This window comes from Akebia trifoliata, chromosome 10 (assembly GCF_017979445.1).
Source record: "Akebia trifoliata isolate Shusen 1 chromosome 10, ASM1797944v1, whole genome shotgun sequence".
NCBI classification, from domain to species: Eukaryota; Viridiplantae; Streptophyta; class Magnoliopsida; order Ranunculales; family Lardizabalaceae; genus Akebia; species Akebia trifoliata.
Window position 1 is genome coordinate 4,279,100 of NC_141384.1, and position 15,256 is coordinate 4,294,355.

A 15,256-nucleotide genomic window follows, 5' to 3' on the forward strand; every position below is an offset into this window, starting at 1 on the left:
TAATATATATATATATCTCTATGATTAGAAGATCATCCTCCCCAAAAATCAGCCTATTCCGAAATGTTTAGCCCCATGTTTACATGTTGAAAAATTGTGGACCGTCCATTTTTTGTAAATCATTTTTGATGGGGTCAGAAGTTTTGGAATAAGCTGATTTTTGGTGAGGATGATCTCCTCACCATAGAGATCATCCTCACCAAAAATCAGCCCATTACAAAACTTCTAATCCATGTAAGACAAAACACGTTTGTTAAAGTGTGTGGTAAAGCTTAGGGTGCTGAACGGGACCCATATATATATATATTAAAAAACTAAGTGTGGCATGCTCCAAATACAACAATCATTTACATATTCTCTCCTTAAGTTCATAATTGTTTTTTTTTCAAACCATATCTTATCAACTTCATCATAAATCTCCCTTTGAGTGAACCTCACAATATTATTTATCTTCAAAAAAAAAAAAATCCCTTTATTTACAGCAATTGAATCACATACACCCACAACTACAACAACAACAAATTCCTATAATATATATGTCAAATGCAGACACGTTTAAGAGAAGGATTTGATTAGTGAAGAAACATGAAATTCAATTATCAAGATCAAGATAAACTTGAAAATGCATCGTAATGAATCCCAATGTTTGGATTGCACATTTAATGGTTGGGATTTCATTTTTTTTTCTTTTTTGGACGGATCTGATTCAATTCGTATGGATTGTGCGCTTATCGACCAAAGTGATTCAAATATAGTTGAATCAAATGCACCCACATGAAGGTGTAACTTAGTTAAGTTGGTAAAGGCTTGAGGAGAGAGTTGCACCCACATAGATTGCCATGTGGCACCAGAATGAATTACAGTGGATATCTACTAAGAAATCACACCGGTGGTACTTTTTTAGATAGTTTCTATTGCCACACCAACTTTTGTTATCGCCACCTCAAGATGTGTGCAAATTCATTGGTGATTGTACGAATTACAATTTCGTGTGGTAAATATGACGAAATCTTGAGTCTGATACATTGGTATTAATTCTAAAAACATGCATGAATCATTTTTTAGCGAATTCGTTGGTAGGTATTTTTAATTTAAAGTGATGAACTCGTTGATAAATTATCAATAAATTCACCATTAAAAAATAAGGATATTTTGACTTTAAATTTACCAATGACTTCGTCACTTTAAAAACCAGTAAATTCATCATTTTAAATTAAAAATAGCTACCAGTGAACTCGTTGGAAAATGATTCATGCATTTTTTGGGAATTAAAATGAATAGTGTATCAAAATTGGAATTTGGACATAAGTTGCACATATTTTGGAAAAAAATCCCTTGGTGATTTGCATCTGAATTGGGGTGGTGTTAGAAAAAGTTAGTGTGGCAATAGAATCTCTCTTTTAATCCATCAATATTGAACATGATAACTATCTTTGAAATCTTTTAGAGTCCGACTAGTCTTACTAGGTAAGGATTTCACCCTCACTAACGGTCAGTGGGCTTAACTTGTGGCGTCCAAAACCATGATTCGATGCTTCAAGGTCAAGGACAAAATTCTATGAATTTTGGAAAAAAATAAAAATTTCAAAAAAAAATTATTTTTGACCTTAAAATTTTTATTTTAAAGTTGGGAATTTGGTAAATGTTTGGTAGATTTTCAAATCTTTAGACCAAGCCCAAAATAATATCTTACAACTTTATTTTATTTTCACATTTACCCTCTAAACCCTAAAAAAGATGTCGGGCCATAAGCACTCTAGTATTCAATAGAGTCCCCTAGGCCTTACTAAGTAAGGATTTCACCCTTGTTAAGGGCTTTGGGTTGATCTCTTCACATAAAAAAAACACATGATATGATGTTTCAAGGTTGTAGAGGACACAATTCTATGAATTTAAAGATATATATATAATTTTTTTTTTCACCGTTTTATTTCATTTTTAAGTTTAGGAGTTATGTGGAAGTTCGATAGTAGTCAATTTCCAAAATCTTGGATCTAGTTCAAAATAAATTGTTTGTTTGAGTTTTTTTTATTTATTTATATTTTTTTGTGGAGGTGGGGATCTGAGTTTTCAATAAAACTTAAGAAGGATATGGCATTGGATTTTTCTGACGTGGTAATCCATTTGAGCAAAATTACCCTTAGTAAGACTCAAGATCTTACAATGTTAGTAAAGAAAGGGCTCCACTATTCAATATGAATAATGATTTTTGGACAAACCCTTCTAACATACTATCTCATACTCTCTTGACGTGGCATGTGCTAGAACCTTTAGATTTTTTATCCACAAAATATACAATTGCACATATTTATGAGAGTCGTGATTTTTTGACTCCCCTAATAACATACTCTCCCACACTCTCTGATATGGCATGTGCTAGAACCATAGATTTCATCGGGATACACAATAACATATCCCCATAACTATGTACAATTGTGTACTCCGAGAAAAATCGATGGTTCTAGCAAATGTCACGTCTGGAGAATATGTCAGAAGTGGGGGAGTCAGAAAATCATTATTCTACTTATGAAGATGTGCATATGTGTATCTTGAGGAAACTATGACTCTAGCACATGTCACGTGCAGAGAGAATGGGGGATTAGGTCAGAGGGAGTAAGAAAATATGACTCATTCAATATAGTAGATGAAGGATATGACGTGGACTAAAAAGTCCACATAGTGAAATTGATTTTCCACGTCATCAATCCACATGGAAAGAGATATCTCTACGGGGTTTAAAGCCTGAAGTGACAGCCTAAAATAACCATCTCCACGACTGTCTCCACCTGCTTCTTCCCTCTAACAATTGCAATCTATCTACCAAATAAAAGCTAAATCTTTGGGTTGCTGTTTCGTGAGGAGACTCAGAACATTTAGTCCCTCCAGTCGTTTTCCCGTGTTGTTCTTTCTTTCTTACTTCTTCTATGTAAAACCAAGTCAAAAAAAATTTCATGAGAGAGACTTCTGTAATGGCGGCCGAGCTTTCTCTCTCTTCTGTACACACGCGTTCTTAAGGATCCGCTGTTCTTCGTTGAGACTCTTCTATAGTTCCTATACTCATCCTTCAATAATGGCGGATAGCTAGTTATCGTTATCGAGATGGATCTGAAACCCTAGTTCTCTCAGTGATCTTGGTTCTCAGATCTCAAAGATCGAAGACGTGATCAGAACTTTGAATGTCTTCGTTCTAAATATTTGTTAAACCTTAATTCGTGTATAACTTGATTCTTCTCGGATCATAAAATTGTGTTCGATCCGAGAATCTGAAAGATCTATGGCGTCTGCGAAGTCGTCTCGATCGAGGTCGGCCGTGGCAACTACGAAAGGAAACGCATTGGAGAACGGATCTCGGATCGAGGACAATCTCAACGTCTTCAAGTCTGACAGTTTCGATCCAGAATCTTTTGTACAGTCCAAATGTCAATCCTTGAATGAGAAGGTTTGATTTTGTTTCCCTCAACTTAAGTTAGAAGATTGAATTATATTTTTTTAGATTCGATTTATTGAGAATATATCTCCACCGAATTTAGTTCTTGGTTTGATTGATGGTTTCAAGGGTTTTTTTTTTTTTGTGATCTGTCGATGTCTTTTGAGCATGATATTAAGCATCATTATTTTGCATTATTCAGCTTTTTTATTCTGTGGAAAAAGCAGAACAAATTAAAATTTTATTTTGAAAAATCTATAAATACAGGAAATAAGGCAAGTGTGCTCCTATCTTCTGGATTTGAAGAAGGCTTCAGCTGAGGAATTGCGTAGAAGTGTTTACGCTAACTACACAGCCTTCATCCGGTGAGGGAACTGTCACTTATGTGTGCTTAATGATTGTTAGATCCGATCTGGTTCTTCTCTATTATCCATAATTTTGATTTCTTGTTTGAGTTATTTTATTTATTACATCGACTAATTCTTTATAATTCATATGCCCTGCAGTTAGTTAATTAACCCCATTTCGTTACTAATTATCTTTGTTAAATAACTTATATTTCCTTCATATTGTGTCAGCTGTTAATTTCTAGTCAAAATTTGATCCTTTGTTTGAAAGCTATTTTATTCAGCTGTATTTCGTATAATTATTCGTGTTTCTAGAGACCTATTTTATTCATGTGAATTATTATGAGTTGATCCCCTTAAATCATTTATCGATCATCAACTTGCTATGAATTTGGTGATACTGAAGACTTGATTATACATTAAGGAACTGGGATGAAATGCCTGAAATTCTTAACAAAAATCTAGCCTAGACTGACTTGGATTTGTTAAATGGATATAGTAATAATCATAAAAATTAATTTGTGCCCCAACATTGAAAGGTGTTGTAGAATAATAAGATTGTTCTATTTCTATTTTTTATTTTTTTACAGAATTCATGTTGCTGACAGCAAATATGTTTCCGACAAAGTTTGCATAATAATCAACTTAAAGTTAACTTCATTAACTTTCTTGCTTAGATAATTTTCTAAAATTCTTTATCTCTCAAAGAAACAAGTTCAACTTAATGAAGAAATTATATCATTATTAGTTCATTATCATTGTAGATATTACCCCTTTCATTACTTGGATATTGATATGCACTCCAAAGAAAAATGGAGGTATGGGGATTATAGGTTAACAAATAGAGACCTCTTGGGCAAGTTTGTATGGAAGGGGAGTTTGTGAGGGAGGGTGGTTCGGGCTAAATATGGAGAAAAGAGGCTTGGTTGGCATAATGGAGAGGCAAAAGGATCCTATGGCTGTAGTGTTTGGAAAGGAATCCTCAAGGTTGCCGATCAATTTGACAGGGGGGGGGGTAGTTTCAAAGTGGTGTTAGGTGATAAGATTATATTGTGGGAGGACAGGTGGTGTGGTAATTCTGCTCTGTCAACTCAATATCCATCTTTATTCACTTGCTCCTTGAAAAAGAATAGTACGATGCAAAATTGTCTAATTGGCAATGGAAGTACTTACTCTTGGGACTTGAGCTTGAGCAGAAATCTTAATGACCGGGAAATAACCCAGGTGACATCCCTTCTAGATCTCCTAAGTTCTCACAAAATCAGGGAGAATGAGCAGGATAGAAGAGAATGGACCAAGGGTGAGGATAAGAGATTCTCCGTTCGTTTTTTTATAAATCCTTGTTCCCTTCTTATGATTATCTTTCTTAGAATCTATCATATGGTCTGCCATTGTCCCATCCAAGGTTTCCTTCTTCATGTGGCTTGCTTCCCTTGGGAGGATCCTAACCTTGGATAATTCAATTTTACGAGGGTGGATACATTTGAACTTTTGCTTTCTCTGCAAGAGAGCTGGAAAATTTGTTAATCACATTTTAATTCATTTTTCATTCTCTAGAGAAATTTAGATGTGCTTTTTAATTCTCTTCCAGGTAGGTTAGGTTTTCGCTTGAGCTTTCTTTTCTCTCTTGGAAGGGTGGACGCATAATGTATTCTCCTACAGAAAAAGACATATCTAGGCTATTCTTCCTTCAGCCACTTGGTGGGATCTTTGGAAAGAGAGAAATAAAAGGGTGTTCCAGGGAAAGGAAAGTACTCCCCAAGCAGTGTTTCTGGAGATATTGGGCCTTATCTACTTTTGGTCCAAGCTGAGTAGTGACTTTGTTGGGGTATCGTTTGAGGATTTTGTATTTAGATGGAATGCGCTTTGTGAAGCGTAGTTTCTGGGGCTTCTCTTTATTTTGGTTTTTTTTTTTCCTTTGTTTTTTTCTTTTGTTTATTTCTGTATTGGGGGACTCTCTTAGCCTCCATTACTCTTTATCTTTTTTCTAATAAAATTTTACACTTATATATATATAAACAATTGTTGACTAAATGCATGATATTATCTGTAGTAAACATCACCATTATAGGAAATTTAGGAAGACGAGTATATTTTTATTTGTACACAGATACATAACATTCCCTAATGAAATCCACTCCGGTTACCATTTTTTTGCGATCGAGAAAAGAAAAAATATAATGCAAGATAACTTATATATCGAAACTGCCTTAGAAAAAGTTCCTTCTAGTTTTGAATCATGGAAACAACTTGATAGCTCAAGATTTTGTCAAACTATTAGTGGAGTTGTTCTGATAGTGGTGGTGGTTGTGGCGGCAATGGTTGTGGTGCTATTTCTGGAGTTGGTATGGTAATGGTCATGGCGGAGATGGTGGTGGAGTCAACGACTACCTTGATGGTTGTGGTGGAAGTGGTTGAGGTTAAATGTTGGTGGTTGTGGTTGTAGAGCGTGATGCGGTGGCAATGGTGGTTATATGGAAAGTGCCAATAGTGTTGGTCACGGTGGTAGTAGTGATAGTGGTAGTAGAAGTAGCAACTACTTGGTGACATTGGCGGTGGTGGTCGTCGTGGCAGCAGCGATGTGACATGGTGGCAATTGTGGTGGTTGAGAGAAGTGTTGTAGGGGTGGGGGTTGAAGAAAAGTAGAGAATGAGAGATCAAAGGTGAAAATGGTGTCATTATTTTCTTGGAAAACTGACAGTCTGAAATCTAGTACGCTGTTTTTCCAGATTTAGGGTCTTTGGCATATAAAATTTCCACAAATTCAGTGTTTCTCGATGAAACAAACTCATGGTTTTCTGATGTCTGTAAAATTTGCATCTGGAGTGTAAAATTATCTGCTACACAAATGGAGCTTAAGCTTCTGAACAATTATTGCGATTTTTGTGTGATGTGTTGTGATTTATGACATTTATACGTTGTGTAATATGTATTCTTTGTATTTGACAGCACGTCAAAGGAGATATCAGATCTAGAGGGAGAGCTTCTTTCCATTAGAAATCTGCTATCTACGCAGGCAACTCTAATCCATGGTTTATCCGAAGGAGTTCACATTGATTCCTTCTCTATCATACCCGAAGGTTCCAGATCACATGATGTATCTAAGTCTGAGGACACAGAAACTTCTGACATAGAAAAGTGGTCAGTAGAGTTCCCTGACATACTTGATGTTTTGTTAGCTGAGAGGAGAGTGGACGAAGCTTTAGCTGCCCTTGATGAAGGAGAACAATTAGCTGCAGAAGCAAAAGAAAACAAAACATTGAGCCCTACAGCACTTATCTCACTACAGTCTGCTATTACTGAACGCAGACAGAAATTAGCCGACCAGCTATCCGACGCTGTGTGCCAACCTTCTACCTGTGGTCTTGAACTTCGTGCTGCTGTTTCAGCTCTTAAAAGACTTGGAGACGGTCCCCGTGCTCATGAATTGCTGCTTAATGCACATCTCCAAAGGTTTCAATATAACATGCGAAGTCTTCGTCCATCAAGCACTTCATATGGAGGAGCATATACTGCTGCCCTCTCACAGCTAGTTTTCTCGGCCATTGCTCAAGCCGCTAGTGATTCTTCTGCTGTTTTTGGTAAGGAGACAGCATATGCATCTGAGCTTGTCATTTGGGCTACGAAGCAGACAGAGTCTTTTGCCCTTCTTGTGAAGAGACATGCATTAGCCTCATCGGCCGCTGCTGGAGGTTTAAGGGCTGCTGCAGAATGTGTGCAGATAGCCTTAGGTCATTGTTCTTTGCTGGAAGCTCGGGGCTTGGCACTTTGTCCGGTGCTTTTGAAACTTTTTAGGCCTAGCGTTGAGCAAGCATTGAATGCTAATTTAAAACGAATTGAAGAGAGCACCGCTGCACTAGCCGCTGCTGATGATTGGGTGCTTGCGTATCCTCAATCTGGTAGATCTTCAAATATGTCTCTTGGTTCTGTAAAGACATTTCACCATAAACTTTCTAGCAGTGCCCTTCGGTTCAATTCGATGGTCCAGGTGAGTGATTGTTTTCTGCTAAAGATGCATATCTGCTTTTATGGGAATTAGTATCATTAATTGGTCACTTATATATATATAGTAGGTGAAGGTATGCTTTGAAACCCAGGTCGTGGTATCAACACTCACTAACTTTTACCAATTTAGCAAGCGGGCACCCTCTATATCATATACTAGAGTTTGCCCATGCCTACAGCACAAGTATCCTCTTTGGGGTTAAAGAGGTAAAAGAGAATGTAGTAAAGTTATAGCGTGTTATTAAAAAAGGGGTAAAAGAGGAAAAATAGTAAAAATTGAGGGATGTTATTGAAAATGTGGGGTTGGGGGGCAATAAAGTTGAAGGGGATAAAGAGGAAAGGCAATGAAGTGGGGTAGTGTGGATCCCACTCCGCTGTAGCTGGAGTGGGACCCACCGTTGTGTTTTATTGTATCATATATTCATATTTTACTGTTGCTAGTTGCTACCATTATAATCTATTGGATGGATTTGAACTCGTTCCGTTACTTGATTAGAACTGAGGTGAGATTGTTTTATTATCTAAAGGATGTATTTTTTCCAAATGGCGGTACCATATACAACGTCATGGTAGATTTAGTTCCTTTTGCCTTGTCACATATCAATATAGACATGTTATGTCTCATCCCAAACCGCATCCTAACATCTAAGATAGCATGACCCTTTATTTGATTATTTCTCATAAAATGAAGTAAAACTAGAAGGGAGCTGGTGTGTATCCTTCATATTCTATTGGGTTTGTAATCGTTTGGGGAGTTCTTGATCTTTGCTTCTTGTTCTTGTTCTTTTTGTCCTTTTTCCTGTAAATTTCCCCTCAGGTTGGTCATCTCTAGTTCTCTACCATTCCCTTTTTAATAAAGATATCTTCATTCATAAAAAAAAAAGATCATCCTTCTTACCGTTCTACTTATATTTGTTAAGTTATTGCATGACAAGTAGAATGTCTTCTTTTACTTTTCTCCATATTTTTCCTTATTTTTATTTTAGGAAACCTTATAATCTGAAACATTACATTATTATAATAATTAATACATGTATGGATGCTTTTCAAGATTTCTGAAGCTTGTCAGACATCAACATGTGTCCATTTCCTTGTCATGTAGAAGCTGAAAGATGTAGATATTGATTGAAAAATTAATAGCATTTTTTCTTCATTTCTTAGTGTTAAATCAGCCTGTATTCATGTTTTGTTGCTTACAAGGACATGAACAGGTGAGTGGTTCCGGCTTATGCTCCAACAGTCTCTCTCAATCACGTTTGAAAGCAAATTCTTTATTTCACGCATTACAATATAATATCAGCAGTGTTTAGAATGTTGTTACCTAACTGAATGCATGATCCCATAAGTAATTACATTTTATTTAAAATTTCTCTCATTTCTGTATGGCCCCTTCTCATTTTCAGTTGGTCTTGTTTCCTTGATTTGTCTTTTCAAGTGTTAAAGCTTAAGGTTGTGTTGTTGGCCTAGATTTTTCATGTTTATATTCCTTTTTTAGATAGGTAAAGCAGGTGAAGGCAGGGGGTTGTTCCATATTATGACATATTAAGTTCAATTAGGTATTTTATATTTTGATAATCCTCCTTTACAAAATATTTGATAGCAATGCATGTATCTCAAAATCCTATGTGGTTTTATGGGGGTTTTTAAGCCTCTAGAGATCTTTTCTCTTGAAATTTGGGATTATATAGTATGTCATTCCTTACCTGTTCATAAGCTTTTCCTCTTTATTCATTTCGCTTCATGTTCCAATTGCAGGATTTCTTCGAGGATGTGGGACCACTCTTGAGTATGCAATTAGGAGGTCACACATTGGAAGGTCTGTTTCAAGTATTCAATTCATACGTAAGCTTGCTCATAAATGCATTACCAGGTTCAATGGAAGATGAAGGAAACTCGGAAGAAAATAAAATTGTTCGTATTGCTGAGACTGAAACCCAACAGATGGCTTTGCTAGCAAATGCATCTTTATTAGCTGAGGAGTTACTCCCACGTGCTGCCCTGAAGCTTTCCCCACTAAACCAGGCTAGTGTCAAGGATGATCTCCATAGAAGAGCTTCAGATACTCAGAACCGTCATCCTGAGCAAAGAGAATGGAAGAGACGACTCCAACGCTCTGCTGATAGATTAAAAAATAGTTTCTGCCAACAGCATGCTCTCGATCTCATATTCACAGAAGATGGAGATACCCATCTTAGTGCTGACATGTACATAAATATGGATGGAAATGTAGATGAGCCTGAGTGGTTTCCTTCTCCAATATTTCAGGTATCCCAAACAATCCACTGTTTATGAGATAGATTTTTCTCTTTACATTCATCACATTTGGACCTTAGGGCAATTGAAATTGTCTTATAATGACTAAACTTCAAATGTTTGGTGCTCACTATTTTCTATTCTTCAATGTTTGTAGTTTCGACATTGAACTATTTGAGAGCATACAATTTGATTAACGTGGAAATAGAGTCACGTTTTCTTTTTATTGTTGTATCTTGTTAATGCTATAAATCTTGTATTGATTTTGGTATGTGTAGCTCATGCACTTTTGGACCAAATTTATTTGTTACTGAAATTAACTGAAGATAGATTCCTTGACAAAGTCATTTCTGCTGGCCACATCCATCCTCGATTTACTTGTATGTTTTATTTATTTATTTTTTGAATATTTTTGGTAATTTTTTTATAGGTATAAAGATTTTATTAGAAGGGCTATGGAAGCTCCATAAGATTGTTCCTCTCCAGTTTAGGGACATAATCAACCAACCATTAAACAGAGGAGATAGCTAATTTTTAAAAGAACCAACTGAAATTAAGGAAATGAAATGATACCAGACAACATAAGCAAAATCACAATGGTAAGCAAGTAATTTACAGATTCACCACTATCTTTACAAAGGAAACAATACCCCGGGCAATGATATTATCCATGGTCAAAGATTTTTTCCAGACTTACTAACCAGGTAAAAAGCCTAATTCAAACGAGACCCTTGGGCCCAAACATCAACAACAGGAAACTTATGGTGAGGGTAAATAATGAATCTACTAACATGTGACTGTATCGGATATGTTGTTTGCTCTCCTTAACATGTGATAAATATGAGGGTCTACTACTCTCTATCGCATTCTTGATGTGATCTATCTTGGTACTGATAGCGAATCTCATTGGGCTTTCTCTAAAACTTTGTGCTCAAATGATAATACCGTTCAAAGAATTCCCTTCATTCCCGGTAGGTCCTTCAAAATTGTCATTGTGAAGATATCCTTTTGGTTTCATTTGACTTGACCACATTTATACAGCTAGGGGAGGATTAACTGTTTCACCGCTGTTACTTCTAAATACACTGCCTATCTTGGCCAGGCCCAAAGAGAAACAAAGCATCTGTATCAAAATTAATTTTGATTACCCAAACTTCGATTCACAACTTCAGTCTGGCCATCTGTATGCAGATGATGGCTAGGCTCTTGAAAACTGTAATGAAGTCAAGGATACACTGCAGATATGGTAGGTTATTATTGTATCTTAGGCTAAAGACATGGATGCAGAACCCATTTGTCAAGTATTTGGGGAGCATAGGTTCCAGTTCACTGCCTTCCTTTACTGATTTTACTCCTTAGATTTAGAAAACTACAAATCTAATAATATATTTCAAGGGGTAGTCTATAACAATTATTATTATTTTTTCTTTATTGACTATAAGTAATGGTCTTTATGCAAACCTTGTTCGGATTATTATTATTTTTTCTTTATTGGATTTTTTTGCTGTAAACTTCTTATCGTTTGTTCTTACATCACTATTCAGGAACTTTTTGCAAAACTGAACAGAATGGCAAGCATAGCAGCAGATATGTTTGTAGGGAGGGAAAGATTTGCTACCCTATTATTGATGAGACTCACAGAGACTGTCATCTTATATCTTTCAAATGACCAAAGTTTCTGGGACGACATTGAAGAAGGGCCGAGACCGTTGGGTGCCCTTGGTCTTCAGCAGGTACTTGAGTGTTGCTCTTCACTAATTTCTGCTCTGCATTTGTTTTACAGAAAAAAAAAAACCTTTTATTTACTTCTTGGGTTCTGTGCAGTTTTATCTGGATATGAAGTTTGTGATTCATTTTTCGTCTCAAGGGCGGTACTTATCTCGAAATTTGCATCAAGTAATCAGTGACATCATATCCAGATCAATGGAAGTGTTTGCTACTACTGGAATGGATCCATACAGGTAATGCTAATAGCTTTCGTTGGTTAATAATTTGTCAGCACGGTTTCAAATCTCGCCTGAGACCGGGATGACTCACCTGAGTCATCTCGGTATCTTCCACTAACGAGACGGATTTACACCGTGTCTCAGGCTTCATACTAATCTCACAAGACAAACGAGATTTACTTGGATGATATTTTGAAAATCTCAGCCAAGTCAACATGGATTTTTTATTTATTTAAATAAAAGAGTGATCTTGTGACTAATGATCTTATAATTTACCTTATTTTATAAATAAAAAAAAATTATAATTATTATATGTAAATATATTTTAATAAATAATTGTAAACCAAGAAGAATGATTTATCTTGTCTGTGAGACAAGATGACTCATCCATGGATGAGACGAGACATCAAACCACTGAGCTTTGAAACCATGAGTTTAAGTAACTAAAGCATACAGTGGGTACTGTAGAGACGAATTGGTGAACCAAACCTTTGCTTTATACCCTCCCAACTGTTCTCTAAAAGAACCATAGGGGTCCAATAGTTCGATTACAATGCAAAAGACGTGGAAATGCAATAAAATTATGTCCATGGACGATAATGCTCAAGAGCTTTCACTCTGAGGACAGAATAGAGTTCTACAAGAACATAATATGTGATCTTCCCATTATTCCCATTTGGTTCTGTAAATTAAGAATCTACGTTTGTTTGACAGTGTACTACCATCAGATGAATGGTTTATCGAGATTTCTGAAGGAGCTATAGAGAGATTGACTGGAAAAGCAAAAACAATGAATGGAGACCGTGAGCTCCATAGTCCAACCACTTCTGTCTCAGCACATTCAATTTCTTCTGTCAGATCTCATGGGAGTTCCTAGTGTTTGATTTCTGTTAAGAGAAACGAGCGGAACCGGGCAGTCATTATAGTCTCGATGCTTCTGCCTCCAAAATCTTTGTATAAATAGTTGGTATTTCTTTTTCATTCATTTTTCTTTACAGAGAAAGAAAAACTGCATTTCTATAGGGTTTGATGTGTAGCTTGTAAATGATGACAATGTTACTCTGGATTGTACCATTCTTTCATTGCTTTTGGCCAAGGGGATCATTTTAGATTTCTCAACCACATTTAATTTAACATTTCTTATGTCTTTGAGCTTATTTAAACTTGCTTTAAGTTTCTACATTTCATTTTCAAGTGATGGTTGATCTCTGATCATCAATTATGATCCTTTATTTTTAACAAATGATCATTGACTATTTGGATGGTTGAGAATAAGTAAAAGTTGGGCTGCCAATGCAAGTTCTCTTTTTTATTTTCTTTGCTAGATTTCTTTTTTGGGTTTTATGATTTTATGACTCTAATCATAATTGCAAACAACTACTGAGATTAATTTTGTAAGAGTGTTTTAATCTTTAATTAGGGTGATAAATAATTTAAGAAATTGGGGTGTAATAAGTAAATGTTGGGGGGTGCCAATAGCAGATGTCTTATTTTATTAGTGGATCTCACAAAATATAAGTAGGAGCATATATATTTTTTTTTTGCTTTAAGAAGGTTAAATATATTAATTAATCTTTTATTTTGAAAGTTGTTTTTACGAAATGATAATCCCTTAGTTCGGTACATAAAGTACTGTTTCTCCGACATGGTTACTGTAAGGGGTAAGGATCTGAGCTCACTATAACTTTAATTGTGTGATCTTTTTCTTCGTTGAGTTGGGGAATTAATATAGTATCTGCCAAAAAACTCTCGGACATTCAAATTAGATGAATATGCAGTATATAAATATTATGAGGTTCTCTTTCCCACCCAAAAAGCCCTTTCCTTATGGCTTCTTCGTCTTTTATAAGCAACGCTCTTTCCATAGCTCCTCCTCTTTTTAGTGTAATCTCCTCTACTTAAGGGGATAAGTAACTATCTTCTCCTAAGATACAAAGCTCAAAAGCCTAACAAATAAGAAAAAAAAAAAAACCAACAAAGGGAGAGATGGGCATGCAAGATAACTTTGAAATCTCTCCCATTTCAACAAAGCAAAGCTATTAGTTTTTCAATTGAGAAAAATCAGTGGAAGTTTGTCCATCTATGCAATTGTCTACTGGAAATTTAAAAAGGAACATTAAAAAAAATAGAGGAACAATCCTCAAAAACAAAAAAATTTATATGTATATTGCAACCAGCAATACACATCTTAGAATTTTTTTTCTTTTTTATGTTGCTGCCACTACATACATTCCAAAAAAAAAAAAAAATTTAAATATATATGTTGCTGTCATCTACTTACAATTCAAAAAAGTTTTCTTTATACACATTGCTGCCAGCAATACAAAACGTACTACTTTCAACTCATCTTTCTCTTTTTTTTTTTTATTTTTTTTATTTTTTTTTTACAAAAACACAAACCCATGTAACACCAGTAAAAATTGGTGTGGCCATAGCGACTCTCAAACAACACAGAAAATCATTCTTTCTGCTGCAGAGAGGGCTACCAAAACGTTTTCTCAACCTGTAAATCTTTCCTTGACTTTATGTGCTTCTCAAAAAATGAATCAAAATGACTAAAAGATCAACCCAATGGTGAAACCCCCTTATCAAACTCTCAGATGAAACCTTTTAGAGGTTCTTCTATATTCTCAAGCGAAACAGCGACAATGCCATTGATAACATATCTGATTTTTGGAGGCACTTCCAAAACTCTCTTCTTCTTTAACTTCCTCTTGAATTAACAGATGAGAGCATTGCCAAAATTGGAAACAAGAGTTGAGAGAGAGAGAGAGAGAGAGAGAGAGAGAGAGAGAGAGAGAGAGAGAGAGAGAGAAAGAAAAAGAGAGATGGCGCCAACTTTCTACCCTGTTTTTGCGAAACCTTTACTGAGCCTCGTTGAAGTGTTGGTAGTCGACGGATTCGGCTAATTTTTATGAATGAATCGGCAGCTAACAAGACTCGTTAACAATGCCAAACACTGAAATTACGACAAAGAAGCGTGTTTCGGATGAATTTGGCCGTCACACGGCGCTTCCAAACGCAGCATAGGTAGAGTGGTAGCTCAGTTCGACTCAGCTGTTGAGCTGAACAAATCTCCCTAAAAATGAGGTACCATGGGGTTTAGTTACACAGAAAACTGCTCTCCTCAATTTTCAAACCATCGATCCCAAGTCTACCAAATGCCAAATTAGCCTAAATCCCTTCTCCAAATTTTATTTTGAGAGCTGTTATTGGCACTCCAACTTTTACTTATTACAAACCAATTAAAAATAAAGAAAATAACTGAATGATTGAGA

The 15,256-nt window shown here is 35.8% G+C and overlaps 1 protein-coding gene across 1 annotated transcript; it reads left to right on the top strand.

Annotated features, from left to right (window-relative positions):
• Positions 1-2,766: 2,766 nt before the first annotated feature.
• On the top strand, positions 2,767-13,135 carry LOC147392852 (exocyst complex component EXO84B-like). The gene is made up of 7 exons (XM_086455642.1): positions 2,767-3,439; positions 3,695-3,792; positions 6,724-7,762; positions 9,535-10,044; positions 11,577-11,765; positions 11,857-11,993; positions 12,693-13,135. The coding sequence occupies exons 1-7, from the start codon at positions 3,275-3,277 to the stop codon at positions 12,853-12,855; spliced, it is 2,301 nt and encodes a 766-aa protein (XP_086311768.1). The 5' UTR covers positions 2,767-3,274; the 3' UTR covers positions 12,856-13,135.
• The last annotated feature ends 2,121 nt before the right edge of the window (positions 13,136-15,256 follow it).

Coding starts and splice junctions, on each gene's coding strand:
- LOC147392852 (XM_086455642.1), top strand. CDS start 3,275: ATGGCGTCTGCGAAGTCGTCTCGATCGAGGTCGGCCGTGGCAACTACG. Junction 7,763..9,534: donor GGTTCAATTCGATGGTCCAG/GTGAGTGATTGT, acceptor TTCCAATTGCAG/GATTTCTTCGAGGATGTGGG. Junction 10,045..11,576: donor TTCCTTCTCCAATATTTCAG/GTATCCCAAACA, acceptor ATCACTATTCAG/GAACTTTTTGCAAAACTGAA.